The sequence below is a fragment of the Lissotriton helveticus genome, chromosome 10, assembly GCF_964261635.1.
Source record: "Lissotriton helveticus chromosome 10, aLisHel1.1, whole genome shotgun sequence".
Lineage (NCBI taxonomy): Eukaryota > Metazoa > Chordata > Amphibia > Caudata > Salamandridae > Lissotriton > Lissotriton helveticus.
Genome location: NC_136071.1, coordinates 575,941,683 through 575,965,395, shown reverse-complemented (window position 1 = coordinate 575,965,395; position 23,713 = coordinate 575,941,683). Strand labels below are relative to the sequence as shown.

General features: G+C 49.4%; 1 protein-coding gene across 4 annotated transcripts in view; it reads left to right on the top strand.

Moving 5' to 3' along the window:
- The window catches only part of USP7 (ubiquitin specific peptidase 7), a 1,709,027-nt gene that overhangs the window by 324,530 nt on the left and 1,360,784 nt on the right, over positions 1 to 23,713 (top strand). For all 4 annotated transcript variants that reach the window (XM_078663105.1, XM_078663106.1, XM_078663108.1 and 1 more), the window contains one exon: positions 20,527 to 20,635. In XM_078663105.1, coding sequence (XP_078519231.1) covers positions 20,527 to 20,635 — 109 coding nt within the window. The remainder of the gene's footprint in view (positions 1 to 20,526; positions 20,636 to 23,713) is intronic.

The window sequence follows — 23,713 nt, the reverse complement described above, 5'->3', positions numbered from 1 at the left end:
AACTCAGCCGCCGGTGCATGATGGATTGCGAATGGCGTCTGAAGTCCTCTTTCAGCGATGGGGAGAGCCTTGGTTAGATCTATTTGCCACCGAAGAGAACGCGCAATGTCATCAGTTCTGCGTGTTGGAATTTCCAAGGCGGCACTCGCTAGGAGACGCTTTTCGTCGCGAGTGGAGCTGCGTTCTATTCCGCCTATACCACTTCTGCCCAGAGTGCTGAAGATCAGGCGCGACCGGGCCCAAGTCATCCTTGTGGGCACGAAGGTACTGGTATCCCGAACTACACAGCATGTCAGTCGATCCCCCGATACGTCTGCCTCTTCGGGAGGACCTTCTGTCGCAGCAGCAGGGGACGGTCCTCCACCCGAACCTGTCCAGTCTCCACCTCCATGCATAGCGATTGAGCGGCGACAGTTGAAGCCATTTGACTTGCCTCCTGAAGTCTGTGATCTGATTCTGGCAGCCAGGCGTCCCTCCACAAAATTGGTGTACACCTGTAGGTGGAACAAATTTGTGGCATGGTGCACAATAAAGGCTGTGGATCCCCTTTCTGCCCCCTTTAAGGTTCTCCTCTTTCTTCTTTCTCTTGCCCAGCAGGGCTCTGCTATGGGCACTATCACGGGTTACCTCTCTGCCATTTCAGCCTTCTTGAGGCTTCCTGATCAGCCTTCTCTTTTCAAGTCCCCTTTTGTAAATAGATTCTCGAAGGGCATCACTCACATGTTTCCTCCTGTTCCTTTTGTGATGTCTCAGTGGGACTTGAACCTTGTTCTGACTTATTTGATGTGCGCTCCTTTCGAGCCACTTCATAATTGCCCTCTTCGTCTTCTAACTCATAAGACTGCATTCCTGGTTGCCATCACCTCTGCCAGGAGAGTGAGTGCACTCCAGGCTCTTTCTTTTCAACCTCCTTTCCTTTCTGTCCATCCGGACAAAGTAGTCTTGAGAACACGCCCCTCTTTCCTGCCCAAAGTAATCACAGCCTTCCACTTTCGGCAGTCCATAACCTTGCCCACCTTCTTTCATCCTCCTCATCCTTTGAAGGAGGAAGAGAGGCTCCACCGTCTGGACCCAAAACGTGCGCCCTCGTTCTATCTGGACCGCACACGCCAGTTCCGGGTGGCTGACAAGCTGTTTGTTGGTTACTTTGGCGCTAAGAAGGGACGGGCGGTGCACAAACTAACCATTTCTCAGTGGGTCGTTTTGTGCATAAATGCTTGTTATTCGCTGGCTAAAAAGGAGCCTCCTGTAGGGCTGCGTGCCCATTCCACTCGGGCCATGGTGGCTACTACTGCCCTTGGTCGGGAAGTCCCCTTGCAGGACATCTGTCAGGCAGCTACGTGGGCCTTGCTGCACAAGTTCGCTAGACACTACTGCCAGGACGGACAAGTCCGGAGAGATGGCTTTTTCGGCCGTTCTGTTCTCCAGGACTTTCTGGTGTGATCATTGGTTCGCAGATCCACCACCGGGGTTGGTATTGCTGGGGTATCTATTCTAAGGTAAGGAATCTGACACTAATCGGTTTCTTTCAGATGCACAAGTTACTTACCTTCGGTAACGATATGTTCGAGGCATGTGGGCTGCTGAATTCATATCTATTGCATAGATCGCCGCCTAGTGTTGGGTCCGGATGATTGCACATTGTTGTCCTGGAAGAGTCTTTGAAGTATCACGAGCTAGGTGGCTCCTCCCCTGGACTACAGTGCGCATGGGCATCGACTCCATCCCCAGATTGTTTTTTTCCGCCAATGGGTTCGGATGCGTATTTGATCACTCCAGTTCGGAATCAATAGAAACTTTCTTTTTGGCCCAAAGGCCTTTCCTATCGTCGGTATTGTCTTCCGATCGGTGCCCAGTTCTGTTCCTGCTCAGTTCCCGAGTCGGACATCCAGAGGAGTCGCGTGGCTCTTCAGTGCTCGAGGCCCAGTTGACGCTATAGGCCTTATCGACGAACCATCATGGAACGGAGCCCGTTCAAGAGGTGCCCCGTGTGCAAAGTATCCTCACATCGACGTCCACCCGGTGTGCAACAAGTGCCTGTCGCCGGATCACGATGAAGCCAACTGTATGGCTTGTTCTCATTTCTGCTCCAAGAAGACTATTCGACTTCGGCGCGCCAGGAGGCCCAGCAGACTGCACCTGACCCAGTGAACATTTTCGATACCGAGGGAGAGGAGGCAGACGAGCCGGAAGATCAAGAGCCGATTCCAATCCAGCGGCAGAGATAGACTCCAACTACGACGCAGACGTAGAAATGCTCGATGCAGAAGACATCGTCGACTAGGTAGGAGACGACTATCAGGCCTATGGGGCCACGGAAGATAGCTCCAGCGAGGAGCAATGCCCCGTTCAAACTATATATACGGCTCGGGTCGAGGGATCGCCACATGGCCTTACCCAAGATCTTGCACCGAGTTCCACAGTCTCGCCTCAAAGAGCCACCATTGGTGAAATCGAAACCGAAAGAGAAAGCTTTGGTGTCTACAAAACCGAAAGTGCTAGAGGCGCCATCGAAACCGAAAGCGCGTGTCGCCTTGGTCGGCTCCAAGTCTTCAGACCTGTCGGTGCAGACAAAGCAAAAAAGGTTGTCGACCCGGTGAAGTCGCTCAAGGGCGTCGAGCCGAAGACTGGGACACGAAAAGCACTTGTCAAGGTCGTCTACCCGAAGACTTCGGCGACGAGGACCGTCGACACAGACAAAGGACTCGGAGCTACAAAGGTTGTCGATCTTGCGCGTCGGCCGGACAAGGCCAAAAGTACTACAACCCTCGCGTCCGCACCTGGTGGTGGCTCGAAGGCACCTGCCGAGTCGACTCAGCCGTCCGCCTCCTTCACTAAGCAGGTGTCGGACTCATTGAAACGCATTAAGGACAAAGCTTCCGCTGTCGATCCGAAGGATGCTTCCACGCCGAAGCCTGCCACCAAACCGCAAAAGTCGACCGCGCCTATTCAATTTACGCTGCCACCGAAAGTGGCGCCGAAGGCGTTCGCGCCGAAGAAGGTCGTCGAGGCGTCCATGAAGGTGTCCACGGGGCCAAAGCCTACCCCTGCGGTTGTGGGCACAAAGCATCGACAACCCCTGCTGGAGGAGCAGTCGGAACAATTCATCGACGCCGACACCGGTAAACATTCGATTTACAAACAAAAGATCACACCAGCACAGCCTATGGAGTCCTACACAATTCCTTTAAAGAAAAAGGATTCCACGGATTCACCCGTTCTTGTTGAACTAATAGCTCCACATGGACAGGACACTGCTCCAATCTCGCCCACTTACTCAGATGTGGAGGCTGGGGAAGGTGACTATGATGAGTACAACTACCCTGCTGACACTGATCCTGACGATCAACATGACACATGGGCATAAGCTGCGGACCCAGGGGATCCACAAACTGCCTCAACATGACACATGGGCATATGCTGCGGACCCAGGGGATCCACAAACTGCCTCAGACACTCAAGTGTATAATGTCAAAACATCACCTACTGAGGACTCGGCGGCATTAAATGCGCTTATTGAAAGGGCAGCCAAAAATCATGACGTCCAGCTCCATGCTGACCCTATTGAGGTGGATTTTTTGTTCGACACCTTTTCCACCTCTGAGAAGACCGTAAAGACTCTGCCTATGCTAAAGGGTGTCTTAAAACATGCTGCAGACATTTTTAAAGAACCCACAAGGGCCAGGGTTATAAACCCCAGAATTGAAAAAAAGTACAAGCCGGCGCCTGGGGACCCTACCTACATCAAGGGCCAGTTGCCGTTGGGCTCTTTGGTAGTTTCCAATGCCCGGAAGAGGGCAAACTCACAAACTACTGGTGATGCTCCTCCCCCTGACAAGGAATCTAAAGTGCTGGAAGCATCAGGGAAAAGGGTGGCCGCTCAAGCAGCCAATATCTGGCGCACTCTTGGCCAGATATGACAGGGCACATTACGATACACTTGAGACCCTGTTACAACACTTGCCAGATGAATATAAAGAGGCAGCGGAGATGATCATACAAGAAGGGAAACTCATCTCAAATGCTTCTATTAAGTGTGCACTGGACGCAGCAGACACCGCGGCCAGGGCCATTAACACCAGTGTGATGTTGCGGCGTCAGGCCTGGCTCAGAATCTCCGGGTTCAAGCCGGAGATACAAACCACCATCCTAAATCAGCCTGTAAACCCTGATCACTTATTTGGACCTGAGGTGGGCACCACCCTGGAAAAAATCAAAAAGGACACCGAGACTAAGTCTATGGGGGCTCTCCAGTCCCAGCAGTTAAGGGGTGGTTCTTTTCGTCGCTCAAGCAATAGAGGTGTTTCCAGAGGCCAGCTGTCCCAGCAAACACAGTACACTAAGAGTGGGGCACAAACCTCATACAACAAAGTAGAGGTGGCTATCGCGGAAACCGCGCCAAAGGCAGAGGTCGTGGAAACAGCTCCCGATCCTCTGCCGCTAACAAACAGGTACGCCTTGTCACTGCCCCCCGACCATACAACACCAGTCGGGGGAGACTCCAACGGTTCCTGCCAGTCTGGAAATCCATCACCACAGACAGGTGGGTCAAAGCTTATCCAGTACGGTTATTGTCTGGAGTTGACATCCACTCCACCCAACATACCCCCAAAACACCGTCCTATGTCCACAGAGCATTTGCACTTATTGCAGCAAGAGGTACTAGTCATGCTGCAAAAAGGGGCAATCGAGCCGGTACCAGTGGAACAAAGAGGCACAGGAGTGTACTCCCTGTACTTCTTAATCCCAAAGAAAGACGGGTCCCTCAGACCCATACTGGACCTCAGACCCCTAAACCAATACATTCTATCAGAACACTTTCATATGCTCACACTGCAGCAGGTTCTTCCGTTGCTCAATCAGGGGGATTTCCTCACAACATTGGATCTAAAGGATGCATATTTTCACATTCCGCTACATCCGTCACACAGAAAATACCTCCGTTTCACCATTCAGAATCAGCATTACCAATTCAGAGTCCTCCCTTTCGGAGTGACTACAGCGCCCAGGGTGTTCACAAAGTGCCTAGCGACAGTGGCTGCGCACCTCAGGAGACGAAACGTTCACGTCTACCCTCATTTGGACGACTGGCTTGTCCAGGCAAAGTCGGCCCAGCAGTGCGCTGCCAACATGTCCCACACCATTCACAGTCTTCACAATCTTGGATTCTCACTGAATTACCCAAAGTCACACCTTCAGCCCGCCCATGTGCGGCAGTATTTAGGCGCGACAAACACTCTGGCAGCCACAGCACAGCCAAATTCGGTGAGGATCAACAGCATTCAATTGCTGATACAGAAATTCAAACCGCAACACTCGCTCCCAGCACGAGTGTTCATGCAGTTGATGGGCATGATGGCCTCCTGCATCATAGTCCCGCACGCGAGACTACATATGCATCCGCTTCAAGAGTGCTTGGCACATCAGTGGACTCAGGCTCACGGACAGTTAAAAGACCTAGTGTTGGTGATCGTCGTTCATACAACTCTCTGCATTGGTGGAATCCACACAACCTTTGCAAGGGCCGACCATTCCAGGAGCCTGTGCCACAGATCATCCTGACGGACGCATCTCCCCAGGGTTGGGGAGCTCATGTACTCCACTACACAGTGCAGGGACTATGGACAACGCAGCACAAGAAGATGCACATCAACCACCTAGAGCTGACGGCAATCTTCATGGCAATAAAGGCGTTCAAGGTACATCTGTGCAACAAGGTCTTGTTGATCTGGACGGACAACATGACGGCCATGTACTACATTCAGAAGCAGGGAGGTACACACTCTCCACAGTTGTCTCATCTGGCTCAGAGCATGTGGAAGTGGGCCATTCAAAGGAACATCTTCCTCATGGCGGAACACCTCCCCGGCAAGGACAATCAGATGGCGGATCTGCTCAGCAGGTACAGCCACCAAATGCACGAGTGGGAGATACATCCATCAGTACTCCACCCGTACTTCCAGCAGTGGGATCATCCAGAGATAGACCTGTTCGCCACAAGGGAAAACGCCAAATGCCAAAGCTTTGCCGCCAGGTTCCCGCTCCCACAGTCGCAGGGCAATGCGATATGGATGAACTGGTCAGGCAAATTTGCGTACGCTTTTCCCCCAGCACCTCTAATACCGCTGGTGGCACGAAAGCTAAAGCACCACTCGATGACGCTCATCCTGGTTGCTCCAACGTGGGCACGCCAACCATCGTACACCACGTTTCTAGAACTTTCCGTGGTACCGCATCAAAGGCTGCACCTCACACCCAGACTTTTGACCCAGAACCATGGCGACATTCAGCACCCAGATCCGCAACAGCTAACCTGGCGATCTGGCACCTGAAGTCTTAGAGTTTGGCTACCTCAACTTGCCTCCAGACTGCATGGATATCATACGGGAGGCAAGAAAGCCCACCACCAGAGCATACTAAGCGACAAAATGGAAGCGGTTTGTCATTTATTGCGTAGACCACAACATATAGACCCGCTTGATGCGTCTACGCACAACATCATTTGTTATCTGTTACATCTTTACAAATGCAATCTAGCATATGCTTCCATTCGAATACATTTATCCTCCATAGCGGCTTATCTCTAAAACAGGCAGCATCTCCCCCTTTTCAGAGTGCCTGCCATTAAAGCCTTTCTGGAGGGACTCAAACCAGTCATTCCTCCCAGGACACCACCAGCTCCTGAATGGAATCTTAATGTGGTCCTCACCCGACTAATGGGTCCACCTTTTGAGCCTCTACATTCATGCGAGATTCAGTTCTTAACATGGAAAGTGGCTTTCCTAATAGCCATTAAGTCACTGCGACGTGTTAGTGAACTCCAGGCACTAACTGTCCAAGAGCCATTCATACAAATTCACTCCAACCGGGTGGTGCTGCGCACTAACCCTAAATTTCTTCCAAAAGTGGTTTCGCAGTTCCATATCAATCAGACTATTGAACTGCCTGTGTTCTTCCAAAATCCTGAGACAGTGGCAGAAAGAATGCTCCACACTCTTGACGTCAAAAGAGCTTTGATGTATTACATGGATAGGACCAAAGATTTTAGGAAGACGAAACAACTCTTTGTTGCCTTTTCCGCACAACACAAAGGCAACCCCATTTCCAAAGCAGGTATAGCCAAGTGGATCGTTAAGTGTATTCAGATTTGCTATCAAAAAGCTAATCGCACTTTAACAATCCCCCCAAGGGCCCACTCCACCCGCAAGTTGGGGGCCTCCATGGCTTTCCTTGGAAATATCCCTTTAGAAGACATTTGTAGAGCAGCCACATGGTCTACCCCACACACATTTACAAAACACTACTGTGTAGATGTGCACTCCAAGCAGCTGTAGGGCAGGCTGTTCTAAAAACACTTTTTCAAACTGCTGCAGCTGGCACAGGCGGCCACCACTAATGGAGGGACTGCTATATATTCTATGCAATAGATATGAATTCAGCAGCCCACATGCCTCGGACCGAATATGCTACTTACCAGTATGCATCTGTTCTTGGCATGTAGGGCTGCTGACATTCATATCGCCCGCCCTCCTCCCCGGCGCCTATAGCGGCTGCAGCACTTACACTTACTCTTAGCATGGTCATCACTCACACGGTTACACTCCATCTTTGCCACAATGGCTAAAAACAATCTGGGGATGGAGTCGATGCCCAGGAGCCACCTATCTCGTGATACTTCGAAGACTCTCTTCCAGGACAACAATGTGCAATCATCCGGACCCAACACTAGGCGGCGATCTATGCAATAGATATGAATGTCAGCAGCCCTACATGCCGAGAACAGATGCATACTGGTAAGTAGCATATTCGATCTGTAAAACAGTTTGTGTTAGATACCTTACCGCCCCACCCATCCTCCCCGTTCTGCGAACCGATATCTAGGGTTAAGGACATCCCTTTCAGGGCCCTAGTTTCATGGCACCAGTGTCAGTTTTTATCATGGCTCTGCGTTTCTGGCGCGGAAAAGCTGTGTATAAGAACTGAAGTCCGCGCGCGAGGGCGGCGTCTAAGTACTCCGACTTCATCCCGGCACCGACGACTGATGCGGTGCCGCAGACGACGCCAACTGACGCGCAGGGGTACTGCTACGCAAAACTTTCCGGATCCAGTCTGACGCCTGGGGATATTCTAAGGTAAGGAATCTAACACTAACTACTGTTTATTACAGATATATCATTACCTAAGGTAAGTAACTTGTGCTTCTGTCACCCACACCAAAACACTAACATTTTCTTTTAAAAGGATTCTGATCATTTGAAATTAAATATACTGTCAGTTTATCAGCTCCAATACAAAAAAATCCTCCTACTAGGTTAGGAAATGCTTGCAGCAGGTTGTAATGTGATGTTCGAGGCATATGAGCTGCAGATTGTACACTTATGCATAGATCGCCATCTGTTGTTGGGGTCGGATGCTTGCACTTTGTTGTCTTGGAAGAGTGCTTTGTAGTCACAAGATAGTTGACTCCTCCCTTGGACGATAGTGCGCATGTGCATTGACTCCTTCAGATTGTTTTTTCCACCATCGGGTTCGGTTGTAACTTTTGCGCTCGAGTTCAGTACCGTATTTCCAAACCTTTTTTCACACGCAAACTATCTACAATTCTCGGGCCACTGGGCCTATGATGCCGTTCGGGCCTACAGCTCATGGAAAGGACTCCATTAAAAAAATAACCCCAGTGTTGAGCCAAATTCCCACAGAGTGATTATCACAAGGTCTCTAACCTGTGTCAGTCACCCGAGCGCAACAAGAACAATTGCCCGGCCTGCGCCACGTTTCGATCGAAGAAGACCATCCGTGATCGCCAGGTCCGACAACACATTATGGCGCAGCTAGCAGCTCTGGCACCAGTGGACATCTTCGATGAATGCCCTGATGTCCTGGGGGAGGATTTCGAGGACCTGGAAATTGTGTCCGTAGCAGACGATCCAGACTCAGACAACCACATCACTCCTGGTCAATCGGTGAGTACAACTGCCCCTACCCCAACTCCACCCTAAAAAAAGAAGGCTCTGGTCAAAACTTCACCTGCTGGCCCCAGTCGCGACTGAAAATATGCTTCAGAAGCCCCGCCCTCGGGCCTGGCTCCGAAAAAAAAGACGCACATTCCGGTAGCTCGGGACTGAGCAAACCGCACATTGTCCCGCAAGCGCCTTCGGCACCTAAAACGGGAGATCAACATACTCTCAAAACCAAATCGACACAGACTACCTCGCAGCCGGAACAGCCATCAGATCCGAAATCCAAGCCCTCGGAACCGAAAAAGATTTCTGACTCCGTAGCCAAGCCGAAGGGCCCCAAACCATCTCCTAAGACCTCGGAGCACAAATCCGAACCCCGCTCGGACCCAAAAAAGTTGGCGCGAAAGCAGTAACCTTAGAGTAAGAACTTTTCCGACCTGATCCTGTTGATCCAAAGCAGTTGAACTCAAAATAAACCCAAAAACAGGACATGTGGATGCTATTCCACACAACAAAAATAAGCTGGACACACCAGACACTCCTGCAGTGCCTGTAAAGAAAAAAAAGGCACTACTTCACCTTTAAGACCCTCTTCCTCCCCCTCAACCTGTCCTTCCTCCTAAGCCTGTCCTTCCTCCTGAGCTTGTGTTTTCCTCCTAAACCTGTCTCTCCTCCACAGCCGCCAAAGCTCCCACCTCATTCATCACCACCACATGATGATTTATAATTTAGCGGGTGGGGGAGGCAACAATGACCCTTTCACTGACCCTTATACGGACACTGATGCACCACAGGACGATTGGGAAGTCTTAAATAACCCAATAGATCCCACAGACCAACCTGATTCACAGCCATATCCAACAAAACCATCTCCCCCAGATAAAATAATTGGTTTTGGTCAACGGTTAATTAGAGCTGCTCTCTACCATTTTGTTCCCATGCCAGCAGACGAAGACTTCCTTCTAGACCCCTTCGAACTGTCTCAAACATCTGTTCAAATGATACCAATGATCAAAGGGGTCATTAAAAAGGCTCCAGACATATTCAAGGACCCGGTCAGAGCTACAATTCTTAATCCCAGAATTGATTAAAAAATATAAGCCCGCCCCTACTGATCCCACCTACATCAAAGGGCAGCTACCCTTACACTAACTAGTCGTAAGTAACGCTAGGAAACACGCCAACTCTCAAACCTCCGGTGATGCACCACCTCCGGACAAAGAGTCTTAGTTGTTAGATGCCTCTGGCAAGAGTTGCTGCACAAGCAGCTAATCACTGGCTCATAGCCAACACACAAGCACTACCTGTTACCTGATCAATACAAAGACCAGGCAAATGATCTAATTCAAGAATGCAAAGTAATCACTAACGCATCAATCAAATGTGCCCTTGATGCAACAGACTCAGCCTCTAGGCCCATTAACAGCTGTAGACGGCACTCTTGAAAAGATGAAAAAGGACACAGATTGCAAAAATCATTGGAGCATTACAGTCCCCAACTACACGTGGTTCCTTTTGTAGCTCCCTTTTATAGAGGAGCATCCAAAACCATTGGAGCAGACACTGCCTCCTCTTCATACAAAAACACCAAACTAACATCCCCCAGCAGAGGATATTTTAGAGGGGGATACAAAGGAAATAACAACAAGGGCAGAGGCTGAGGTAACAACACTCGCGCCTCCCCCACTAATAAACAGTGACCCCCCCCCCCCCCCCCCCCCCCATTCCCTTCAGACCATTCCAGTTCAGTCGGAGGGAGACTCTCACAGTTCATACCTGTCTGGAATTCCATCACAACAGACAAATGGGTAAGACAAATTATCCAATACGGTTACTGCCTAAAACTTACAACAACCCCGTCCCCATACCACCCAAACAGTGTCTAATGTCCACGGACCACCTCACGCTCATAAACAAAATGTTCTCACTGCTTCAAAAGTAGGCGATAGAACTAGTTCCAATACAATATCAAGGGGCAGGGGTTTACTCACTGTATTTCCTAATCCCCAAAAAGGACGGTACTCTAAGGCCAATACTCTATCTCAGACCCCTCCATCTCTATATACAGTCATATCATTTTCATATGATCACCCTCCAACAGGTCCTCCCACTACTTTAACAAGGCGACTTCCTTGCCACACTAGATCTCAAGGACGCCTACTTCCACATTCCCATACACACTGCCCACAGGAAGTATCTAAGGTTCATAGTGGACGGACAACACTATCAGTTCAAAGTCCTTCCATTCGAGGTGACCACCGCACTTAGAGTGCTCACAAAGTGCTTTGCGGTAGTGGCAGCACATTTAAGAAGATAACAGATCCATGTCTTTCCATATCTTGATGACTGGCTAATAAAAGCCAAATCATACAACCAGTGTGTTCGTCAGACTCATCAAACCATCCAGCTGCTTCACAACTTGGGATTTACAATAAACTACCCCAAGTCGAATCTTCAGCCCTCCCACATACATCAGGATCTAGGGGCTACACTGGACACTTCCAGAGCTCTGGCTTATCCCAATCCAGCCCGGATAGCCAGTATGTAAACACTCATAAGCAGGTTTCAACCACAACATTCCCTCCCAGCAAGGGTATTCATGCAGCTTATAGGAATGATGGCCTCTTGCATCTTTATCGTTCCTCATGCAAGACTTGAGATGCACCCCTTACAAGAATGCCTAGTACGTCAGTGGAACCAGGCTCAAGGACAACTTACAGATCTGATGTTGGTGGACAGCCGCACACATCGCTCTCCGCAGTGGTGGAACATACAACATGTGTCCAAAGGGTGGGTGTTCCTAGAGCTGGTTCCACAGATAGTGCTAACAGTAGACGCATCACTCACCAGCTGGGGAGCCCATCGCCTAAACCACACAATTCAAGGCAAATGGACCACTCAGCAAAAAGTGCTCCACATCAATCACCTAGATCTACTGGCAATATTCTAGCATTAAAATCATTCCAAGTACATCTACAGCACAAGACTGTCCTAGTCCGGACGGACAACATAACAGCCATGTATTATATTCAGAAACAAGGAAGAGGCACACATTCTTTACAGCTGTCCCAGCTCGCACAAAACATTGGGAGATGGGCCTTTCCACAAAACATACGTTCTGGCAGACTATCTTCCAGGAGTTCACAATCAGATTGCGGATCTGCTAAGTCGACAGCCACAGCAGATACACGAATGGGAACTTCATCCCCAAGTTCTTCAACCATTTTTCCAAGTGTCTGGTCAACCAGACAAATCTGTTTGCCACACACGCAAATGCCCAACCTTCGCCGCTGGGTTTCCACACCAGTTGTCCAAAGGCAATGTAATATGGATGAACTGGTCAGGCAGATTTGCGTATGCTTTTCCCCCACTCATTCCCCTAGTAGTACGCAAGCTCAGACATCAGTCTCTCAAAATGATCCTGGTGGCTCCCACATGGGCACGCCAACCGTGGTTCACAACACTACTGGAACTCTCGGTAGTTCCACACCAAAAATGACGCCTCTCCCCAACATTGCTAACACAGAACCATGGAGAGACAAGGCACCCTGATTCAGGTCAACTGAGTCTAGCAATCTGGCTCCTGAAGTCCTAGAGTTCGGTTATCTTAACCTCCCGCCGGACTGTATGAACATCATTAAAGAAGCCAGACGCGCTACTACTAAAGCTTGCTATTCAGCAAAATGGAAAAGATTTGGTATCTACTGCAATAACAATAACATTGATCCACTGGATGCTTCAATTCAGGACATCATTTGTTATCTGTTACATTTACAAAGATGTAATATAATTCATCCATAGTTATATCTAGCCGCACTACCTGCTTATTTACAAAACCGACAACACTTGTCATTGTAGAGTACCTGCAATTAAAGCCTTTATGGAGGGCCTTAAAATAATAATTCCTCCAAGACTAATACCCTCTCCGGTGTTGAATTTAAACATTGTTCTTACCAGGCTCATGGGTACCCCATTTGAACCTCTACATAAATGTGAACTTCAGTTCCTCACATGGAAAGTAGCTTTCCTTGTCGCAATTACCTCTTAGAAGGGTACATGAGATCCAGGCTTCAACCATACAAGAACCATTCTTACAAATACATCCTAATAAATGGGTTTTCAGAACAAACCCAAAATTCCTTCCCAAAGTAATATCTGCTTTTTATCCTAACCAACCAGTTGAGTTACCAGTGTTTTTTCAAAACTCTGACTCTGTGGCAGAGAGCTCTTCACAAACTAGACGTCAAAAGAGCTCTACTTTATTACATTGACAGGAAGGACTAAGCCCTTTCGAAACACAAAACAACTGTTTGTAGCCTTCTCCCTACCTCATAAAGGTAACCCCATCTCCAAAGCTGGGATCGCAAGGTGGATTATAAAATGCATTCTAATATGCTACCAAAAGGCTCAACGCACATTAACAATTCCTCCTAGAGCACATTCAACACACGAACTAGGAGCATCCATGGCATTCTTAGGGAACATTCCCTTAGATGACATATGTAAAGCAGCAACATGGTCTACACCACACACCTTCACCAAACACTATTGTGTTGATGTGCAGACTAAGTAACAAGCTTCTGTAGGCTAGGCTGTTCTTAAAACACTTTTTTCAAACTACTGCAACACATACAGGTTGCCACCGCTAGGGGAGACACTGCTGTACAGTCTATGCATAAGTGTACAATCTGCAGCTCATTTGCCTCTAGCGGAAAAGGCTACTTACCAGTATGCATCTGTTCTTGGCATGTAGAGCTGCAGAGTTGTACATGCCCACCCGCCTCCCTGGGACCTGTATCTGTTCCAGTTTTTCTTAATTTGATACTTTTTATGTATTTTATTATTTTTTTTATTAATGTATTTATTGGCATTTCAATAACTCTCAACCAAGGGACATAGAGCTGGCGCATCCAGTACAATGAGTTCTTTTTCGGCATGGACACATCTATCAAAGACTAAGGCATTACCCCCCACACAGGTAACAGTGTTGACACATAAACAGTACATTTCCCCATCACAGGCCTCTGCTGCCCCCCCCCCCCCCCCTGCTCCCGCCCCGCACCCAGAGACAGGAGCCCCAGTCAACGTCCTCTAAACAAGTATCACCCCGTCGGGGTGCTGTGATATGTCCTCCCGTGGTCCCCCCGCCTCCAGAACCGAGTGTGGCTCACTCGAGTCATTGGTTTCCTGTACAGACCTCTTCTCCAGGTACAGTGCCCAGTAGTTCTTGGGACGGTTACGGGGAGGAAGCAGTTCACTATATAGTTCCGTTTCAGTGCAGCAATATGACATATCACTAGACCATTTAGCTAGCGTCGGGGTCGGCCCGCGCATCCAGGTGAGCGCGATGCATCTTTTGGCAACCAAAAAGGCCATATCCACAAGCCTCCGCCCTTCAGGCGCGATATCTTTAGAATACCCCAGAAGGGCCAGCAGTGGAGATGGGGTTAGCGCCAGACCTGGACTCACTTCGCCGTAGACCGCACACCAGAATTCTGAAACTTTCGGACACAGCCAGGCTAGGTGCAAAAAGTCAGCAGACTGTTCCCTGCATCTTTCACAGCCGGAGCTCTCGCTTAGTCCGTATTGGCCATTCAGAGATACTATCTTAACATTAGCGCAGCAGTATCTCCACTTTTCCTCGGAGGTCACTTGCCAAGTCAGCCTGCCATGACATGCGAGGCTTAGTATAATTCGCTGTCCGTTCTGTAAGTGTGATGCGATAAAAGTTCGTAATCAATTTAGCTTCAAAGCATGTCGAACTCTGTGGAACCGGAAGCGAGGGAGAAGTAGAGCACCAGAAACGCCCTTCAGGTCTATTTCCTCCCAGGTGCCAGCCCTGCCTTCCGCAAATAGGTCGCCCATGTGGATAATCTTCATTTTAGTCAGAGCGGATACCACACCTCTCTCTGCATGGGTCGAGCCACAAACACCAGGCCAATTGCGCTCCCGGAGCATATAGCAGCGAGCAAGCTTGAGCATCCATCAGGTGATGCCAGGCATGTGTCACAATGTTCAAAGAAACTAGGATGCCTGTCTGCCGATCTCTAGGTCGGGACATTAGCGCCGGTAGCGGAGTCGGGTCGGCCACTATCGCTTCAATTCTCAAGTTCGGTGCGTCAGCCGGGCCATGAATGCAGCCATACGCATGCGCGCCTTGTGCTGTTCGATAGTATAGCTCCAGAGCGTGTAGGCCTGCCCCCTTGTAGGGTCGGGTGAGAATTTCCCACGCCACCCTGGGCTGTTTCCCATCCCATCACATGCCAGCCTCAGCACCAGAGCATGGAGCTGCGGAAAGAATGCCCCCGATAGGAACATTGGAATATTACTGAATAGGAATAAAAAACGGGGGAGTACGATCATTTTCAGTAAGGATATGCGGCCCATCAATGACAAGGGAAGACTTATCCATTTGTTCACATCGTCCTCTAGCTTAGAAATCGCCACCCCGTAGTTCTCCCTGAGGACCACCTCTGAGTCCGTGTGTAACCGGATACCCAAGTAGCGGACAGAGTCAGTGGTCCACTGAATGGGGTAGTCAGTCAACCCTCCTGGTAGCAGGGGTGAGCGAGAACATTGTCTTGCTCCAGTTCACGTGTATCCTGGAAAGTGAACTAAACAGTACCACCTTGCGCAGCACCGTCGGGAGGTTGTCTTCCGGTTGTCCCACATATAGTAGTGTCGTCCGCGTACGTGGACACTATCAAGTTGTACGTTGGGAATCGTATGCCACGGTGGCTGTGGTACTCGCGCAAAGCGCAAGCTAGAGGCTCTGCAACTAAGGCGTACAGGATTGGGGAAAGGGGGCAGCCCTGTCTGGTGCCACGACCTATAGGGAAGGGCCCAGTCGTGAGCGAGCCTATGCAGACCCGCGCCGAGGGGGAAGCATAAAGCGTATTCAGTAGCTGGATGAGTCACCCACTCCCATGTGGCGCAGCACCAGTCGGAGGAAAGGCCATTTGACCGAATCGAAGGCCTTTTCCATATCCAGAAAAACTGCTACCGCAGGCACATCCTGGCGCGTGTTGAAATGGCGCAAACACGGTCCTCAGGTTATAGGTGAGGTTGCGGTTGAGGACAAAGCCCGCCTGCTCAGGAGCCACGAGCGTGGAGAACAACGGGCTTAGGCGGTTGGCAATGATTTTCGCGAATATCTTCGCGTCTACGTTAAGCAACGATAGCGGTCTATATGAAGCACAGTTCTCATGGAGCTTCCCGGGCTTAAGGATTGCTACTATAATAGCGTCCTGCATCGTAGGGGGCATTTCCTCCGCCATCTGCTCAACGAGCGTCAATAGTCTAGGTAACAGCAAATCTGAGTACGTTTTGTAAAATGAGGCCGGGAAGCCGTTGCTGCCCGGAGCGCTGCCAGCTTTCATTGAAGACCATGCTCAAACAACTTCCTCCCTCTCAAATGGGCGAACCAAGAACGCTCGATGTGTGTTGGTCAGCCAAGGTAGCTGGATATGTGTTAAATAGTCTAATATGCGTTCCTCCGGAGCCGGCCCCCTAGAGGCGTATAGTTTGGCGTAATAATCCCGAAAGTGGGCCGCTACTTGCTCGTCCGGTAGTTCTTCTCCAGTCTGTGGGGATCGCAGTGCAGGTGTCATCGCACAGTGTTTACGCTGCTTCGCTATCGGCGCCCGTACCACTCCTGGGCGTTCTCCCTCTCCATAGGATCTCGCAATGGCATATTTCCCTAAGTGTTTCACCTCAGCGTCCGCCTCCTCGTGATATTCACGGATCGTTTGGGCTAATTCTCGGAGCAGTTCTGCTCCAGGGTCATGCAGTCTTCGTGCCTCAATGTCCCGGAGTCTATTTTCCAGACGGCCACTTACTGATTTAAGGACACCCGCGTGTTTAGAGATAGCAACTCCGCGCAAATAGGCCTTGAAGGCCTCCCAGACTGTCAGAAAGGAATCCACTGAGCCCACGTTCTTATCAAAGAATTCCTCAATGGCAGTAGCTAATTCTTCCCGAAAGGCGTCGTCCAACAGCGAGTAAGGAGGGAGACGCCAGGAAAAAGGATGGGCCTGCCTCGCCAGGGCTCCAAGGGTAACCAGCACCGGGGAGTGGTCAGAATAAGTGCGAGGCAGCGTTGCGCACGACTGTACCATAGAGAGGTGCGAGGTGACCAACCAGTAATCTATACGGGTGTGGATATCATGCGGGGCTGAGTAATGAGTAATGCGTATATCCCCCCTGTGCCGGGTGCCTAGTGCACCATACGTCCTGCAGTCCCAGTCGTGTCCTCTCAGCCTCTAGAACTCTGGCAGAGCCCGAGGGGCGTCTGTCGGGGCCATCTGACCTATCCAGCGCAGGTTACCTGGCAATGTTAAAATCACCTCCCCACAGAACATGTCCCCCGCATAGGTCCCGCACTCTAGAGCCCAACATCAGATAGAAGGAAGGGCAGTCAAAGTTAGGGCCGTATGAGTTTACTATGTGTAGTCCTTCCCTTTCCAACACATTTCGTGATGACATATCGTCCTTCCCCATCCGTGGCAACTGGGGTCAATGTCAGTGAGGCCTTAGGATTCACCCATGTTAGGACGCCCCTGGCATGAGGTGAAACCGGCAGCATGTATGTTGCCATGCAAACCCCTGTAGTTTAGCGCCGGACTGTCGGGGCGCAAGTGGGTCTCCTGAAGTAGTGCTATATCTATTGCATGTCAAAAGAGGTATTGAAGCACACACCTGACCTTTCGCTTTCTGTGGTCGTTCAGGCCCCTAACATTCCAGGTCAAGAAAGTAACCGTGTCAGTGTTGTGCGTCTGCTGTTTCAGTTCGGGGGAAATGATGTGTGTAAGTAATCAGGTATAGCTGTACATGCCAGTGACCAACGTATCCACCGTGCTGCGCTTGCGCCAGCAAGGCTCCCTTTTGAGCGAACAGACCAACGATCCCCCCCCCCTCCCGCAGTCGGCTCCAAAAGAACATGTGGATCTGCCCTTAGGCCCACCCACGCCTGCCCAACCCCAACTCGGCCGCATCCCATCTCCCCGCCCAGCATGTACCCCTCTGCAACACCCCCCCCATCCCCCCAGCTCCAAATCCCCCCCTCTGCCCCCATCTCCCCTCCCGGCTACCTGAAAACCAATACAGAATACAAAACTGAAAAGAGGAAGGACCCCCAAATGGAGGAGCCTCACATAGAAAGGTGTATAACATGCAGGGGCGTAGGTAGCTTGCTTACAACAACTCTAAAAAAAAATTCTCTCTGTATAACTCACTGCAGCCTCCCACCCCCGCCTCTAAAAAAGAAAAAAAAAAGTTATATCAAGTGACCCCATACAGCATAGCAATGCTCCCAAAACAATGGAGGTCATCAACACATTGTATCTGACTATGCCACCCTCCCTCAATAATAACTCTCTCAGACACCAAACATTTACCCATGTAACCAGTCACAAAGAAGGATCCGGTAGCACTACATATCATCTGGTACAGGCACGTCGTCGCAGGGCAGCCGCCTGCTTCCAGGCGCTTTATGCACTATATAGCTGAGGGCTTCAAGGCAAACAAAGTAGCATTAACCCCTTCAGTGCTAATGACAAGGGTAACTCGTCATGGAGTTTCCATTGATTTAAATGGAAAGTCAATGGACCTACATGCACACCCCTTAGCAGCCAAGTGGTTAATGAGCCATCAGCAAGAACCTCTCTTCCCCCCCCCCCGCACATCCTGGTCAGCCACTGGTCCATAGCGGCCCAGGGGATAGGGCCTAGCGATACAGCAGCCTAGGCCAAAAATTATCAACATCAGGATCCATATGCTGGGCCACACAGTCACAGTAGTCTAGGGCAATTTGAGTACCTCAACCAGACGCAGTCTATGACCTCAATCCTGGTTGTCCATTGAGCCGTCTGCAGAGTCTTCAGGACGACCGTCCTCTGATGAATGTCGCGTTGCCCTGCGCCAGTCTTTCATGGCCTTCTGGAGAGCTCTCGGGTCCGTGAATATCATGGATTTCCCCTGCCGGTTGACTCAGCTTGGCAGGGTACAGCATGGCATAATCCACTCCCAGTTCACGAAGTTGGCGCTTCATTGGGACAAACTGGCGTCGCGCGTCCTGCACCCTTGCCGTAAAATCTGGAAAGAGAGAGAGCGTGGAGCCCTCATAGGTCAGCGGCTGTTTCTCTCGGGCAAGCTTCAACGCCGTATCTCGGTCCCTATAGTTAAGCAATTTGGCTACAATGGGATGCGGGGGGGCCCCCGGTTTGGGTCTCGGGCCCAGGGTGCGGTGCGCCCTCTCAATAACAAACATTTCCGAGAAGGCCGTTTCCCCCAGCAGTTTTTTCAAAAGAGCCCCGACGAACAGTTCCATGTTGCCTGTCTGCGTACTTTCTGGCAGGCCCGTAATGCGTATGTTGCATCTGCGAGACCGTGCCTCTAAGTCTTCCGGCTTGTCCTGTAAAAGTTGGATCACCTTGCCAAGCTGCTTATGCTCAGTGTCCAAGGTTGTCTGTACCTCCTCCACCTCACCTATGCGGCATTCCAAATCCCAGGTTCGTTGGCTCTGTCCTCCCGGCCCTGCTCGTGAAAAGTGGTCGTGGCCCTCCCAGGCGAACAAAGGATAGAAGGGAGTCTCAGAGAGACCCGCGTCGCGTGCCAGCAGCGACTGCCGTAGGGCTCCACTTGTAGGCAGTAGGCCCGTAGGTCCAGTCAAAGCCAGGCACTCGGGTAGGGAGCCGCAGTCGTGGCCAGAGGCACCTGTCAGAACGCCTCTCTTCTCACGGCTCGCCGCTTACCGCCGCTCTCAGTCCGGGGGCCGTCCAGTTCACCCAGCAGTCGCGGGCCGCCAGTACTTTGCCGCAGGCGATCCGGGTCGTCACAGGCACAGCGTCGGCCAAGGGGGATCAGCAAATCAAGCAACGGCGCGTGGTAGGCCGCACCTCAGCCTTCCGCGCGGTCAGGCCAAACAGATCGGATTGGCGCCCTCTGACAGCGTGGGGGGGGGGGTGAAAATCGCCCGTCAGCAGCTCCAGTCCTTCCTGGGCACAGAATCGATGGAAAAAGTCCCGTAGTGCACTGCTAAATGAAGGATAATTTGCAGGATCGTGTTGGAAGCGGGGGAGCTCTCGGCTCAAGCAGCCATCTCGGTTGCGAGCTAGCTCCGCACCCCATCTTAATTTGATACTTACATGGACATCTATTCTATTTCCTATAAATTAAATTTCTCTTCATGGCAAAAGAAATCTGAAGATAAAGTCTGTTGATGCGCACTATCGTCCAAGGGAGGAGTCGCCTATCTTGTGACTACAAAAGACTCTTCCAAGACAACAACGAAGTTCAAGCATACGAGCCAACACCAGATGGCTATCTTTGCATAAGTAAACAACTCTGCAGCTCTACATGCCAAGAACATAAGCATACTGGTAAGTAGCATTTTCCTTTTGTATGCAATAGAAATTCAGTGATGGAATTGAGCAAATGTTTCTCTTGTTAAGTTAGTTCCAATGTATGCTTCAAATCTAATATTTTGAAATACTATATTCAAAATTTGCATAGTTCATTTGAGTGTTCAAAATTGTCCTAGATAAATTTTGTATTTATTTTATTTTAGTTGGGATTCGAAGAAACACACAGGTTATGTTGGACTGAAGAACCAAGGTGCAACATGTTACATGAACAGCTTATTGCAGACCTTGTTTTTCACAAACCAACTACGAAAGGTATTTTCTTTTATAAACGAAAATGAATTTTACAACACATTAAAATTTTCTGTTTCTTATGCCAATTGTTGAATTTGTATTAATTCTGACTAATGTATGCTTTTAGCATGTGCTTTGCAAACTATACCTACCAAAGGACTAGAAGTCTTGTGTTTGTAAGGCATGTGTGGTTTATGTACTCGGAACACACAACACAGCATGCACATGAAGCAGGTAAATCAGTCCTTGCTGAGAGAACTAACCTCCGGCGCAAAGAAGGGACTAATAAAGGCTCAATGGCATCAGATTTTTTCTGATATCAATTGAAGACATTACAGGCATAATTCTGGAAAAATGCTCACTCTGATTCTTTTTTTGCCTCAGTAAAGTCTTACAGCTTGTCTGAGTTGGGACCACCTAACTTGACTGCATTGAAATAGTTGACACCTGATCCAGTGCCAGAAGGCAAGGACCCTTTCGAACTCTAACTCTGCTCTTAAAGGGAATTGAGATTGGGGGAAAGACAAAGTGCCTGAGAAGAAAGGAGACCGAACTCATCCAGTATTGGGCTATCATAGATTCACATGCCTGAAACATTCCCCGCCACCGAGGCGGTAGTCCCACGGTAAATACAAAAGTAGTTCCAAAGGTAAATAATAGTAGTTGTAGGCGCAAATCAGGCCTGAGGCCCAAATCTTAGTAGCCTATCTACCTCATTATGGTAAAAGACCCAAAAGTCAGCTCCAACCAATGAGCTATCAGCACCCTCTAGAACACTCAGCAGAGCCAGTTCTCCTTAGATTTTCACAGCATGTCGTGTGAAAGGGAGTCTCCCTGAGTGCCTACTCAGTTTCTTCAACTTCAACTCCATGATGTCTGACAAAGCTTTATTCAAGTCCTGCAGAACCTGCGAGAAGAGTACATGTTGATGATCAACATAAGGACTGCATCTACTGCATCTATCCGAAACGTGAGGCAAAAGATTGCAACATATGCCGTACCTTCCCTTCTAAGACCCTTAGGGATAGGGAGGCAAGAGTCCTGTTGTGGCTCAAGTCTCCTCTTAGGCTGAGGAGGATGACGGGGCCTCAACCTCTAGAAAGAGGGCTAGATCCCAGGACAGCTCTTTGAGTAAGGGAAGGAAGCCCCACAAATCTTCTCTCTACTTCTGACCCTCCACAGAGGTCTTGTCTCATCTCATCTGGGTCACAGCTGTCTCCTCCATTCTCTGCTGTAAAGGAATCAAAAATGGCGTCCTCAAAAACTGAGTGAAAGCCTTTCAAAATGTGTTCATTTGGCTGCTTCGTCTATTTATTACTTCTTCTGCGCCATAGTTGACTGCGACTGTCTCGATGACGTCTATAACTTCTCCTATACTGTCGATGAAGATTTCTGTCCTTTCTAAGACGACAGTCATTGAGGAATCGTCGACTAAGTCCTCATCGACTAAATCTACATCAGCATAAGCTCTGTTGCCGTTGCACTCAAGACAGTTTATACAATGTTAGGTAACAATATTCAAACAAGATAATGACAAAGTGACAGAATTATCACAACAAAGAAACTCTCAATGAATCTTGGAGTCTTTAATGCAGTAGACAGCCAGCCGACACGTGTTTCATCGCACTCGCGATTCCTCAGGGCTAGATGGCTGTGTTCCGGTCAAAAAGGTCGCTCAGCTGGTGCTAATTCCAACCCAGCCGGGCCCTTGACCGTAGATACTCCGTTTGAGTGTTCGAGTGAAGTACAGTTATTCGTGGGTCTGTATCAGCAGTCTCAGGCTTGAAAATCATAAAGTGTAATTCCTCTCAATTGTTGCCCACGGCGAGTAGGGTAATACTCTATAGGTGAAGGTATACTCGAATTGCCATGTATGGCTCCGTTATCTGTTGAGGGTATACCCGAATTGCCATGTATGGCTCCGTTATCTATGGTGCTTCAGGCTCGGTCAAGCGAAGAAGCGTCGTGTAGTGCGTCCGGACCCCACGGCAGTGTTCCTGTTTGGACGACAGTTCAGTCTACGGCACCAGCTTTGGTAGTCGCTCCTACTCAGTCAATGCCACTTTCATCTAGGTGTTTTCTGCTTAAAACTTTTCAGAGACAAGACTATAGCAATATTTCTCCAGTATTAGGGGTGTCTTTCATAGATTCACATGCTTGAATATTCCCCGTCGTCGAAGTGGGAGTCCCACGGTAAATAAAATAGCAATAATGCTAAATATATATAAATATATATAACCCTAATACAAGAAAAAGAAAGGAAATACAACTGAAATCCTCTAAAAACGATTCCTACATAGGAATGCAAGGTAAAGAGAAACTATTTGTAACGGTGTCATTATGTTAGTCCAAATTACAGCCAATCAGGCGCCAGCACCCTCTAGAACCTTCTCCTCAGAAGCTCAAGCCCTCAGATTTTCGTAGCACAAAGTAACCAAGAGTGTATGAGGAGAAGAGAGCCTCTGAGTGGGGGAGGGTGGGTCGCATGTGAATCTATGAAAGACACCAATACTGGAGAACCACCTGTTTACAGGTAAGTAAAAATTGTTCTTCTCCAGTATTAGGGGTGTCTTTCATAGATTTACATGCTTGAATAGAATAGAAAGCAGTAACCTCCGAGAACTGAGATTGCTAGGCATATAAAGAAGAAATCAAGACAGTACTAATAATAATAGTCAAGTAACACATCATAGCAATCACAGGAAAAACACTGAGGAGGGAACAGAGGCTCACCTTACTGAAAAAGATGGCGAAGCACTACCTGTCCCACTGTGGTATCCGCTTCATTGATGGCATCCAAACAGTAATGTTTGGTGAAGGTGTGCCTGCTGGACCATGTCGCTGCACGGCAAATCTGATGAAGAGGCACACCAGCAAACAAGGCGGTGGATGAAGACATCGCCCTCGTAGAATGAGCCCTCCCTGAAGACTGCAATGGTTTGCCCGCTTGTTGGTGGCAGAAGGCAATGGCTGAAGAAAGCCACCGGGCAATAGTTGGTTTGGAAACTGGATGTCCCTTACGCAGTCGTCCGTAGGCAATGAACAGTTGGTCGGACTTGCGGAAGGGGGCAGTTCTGGCAATGTAAAATTTAAGGCATC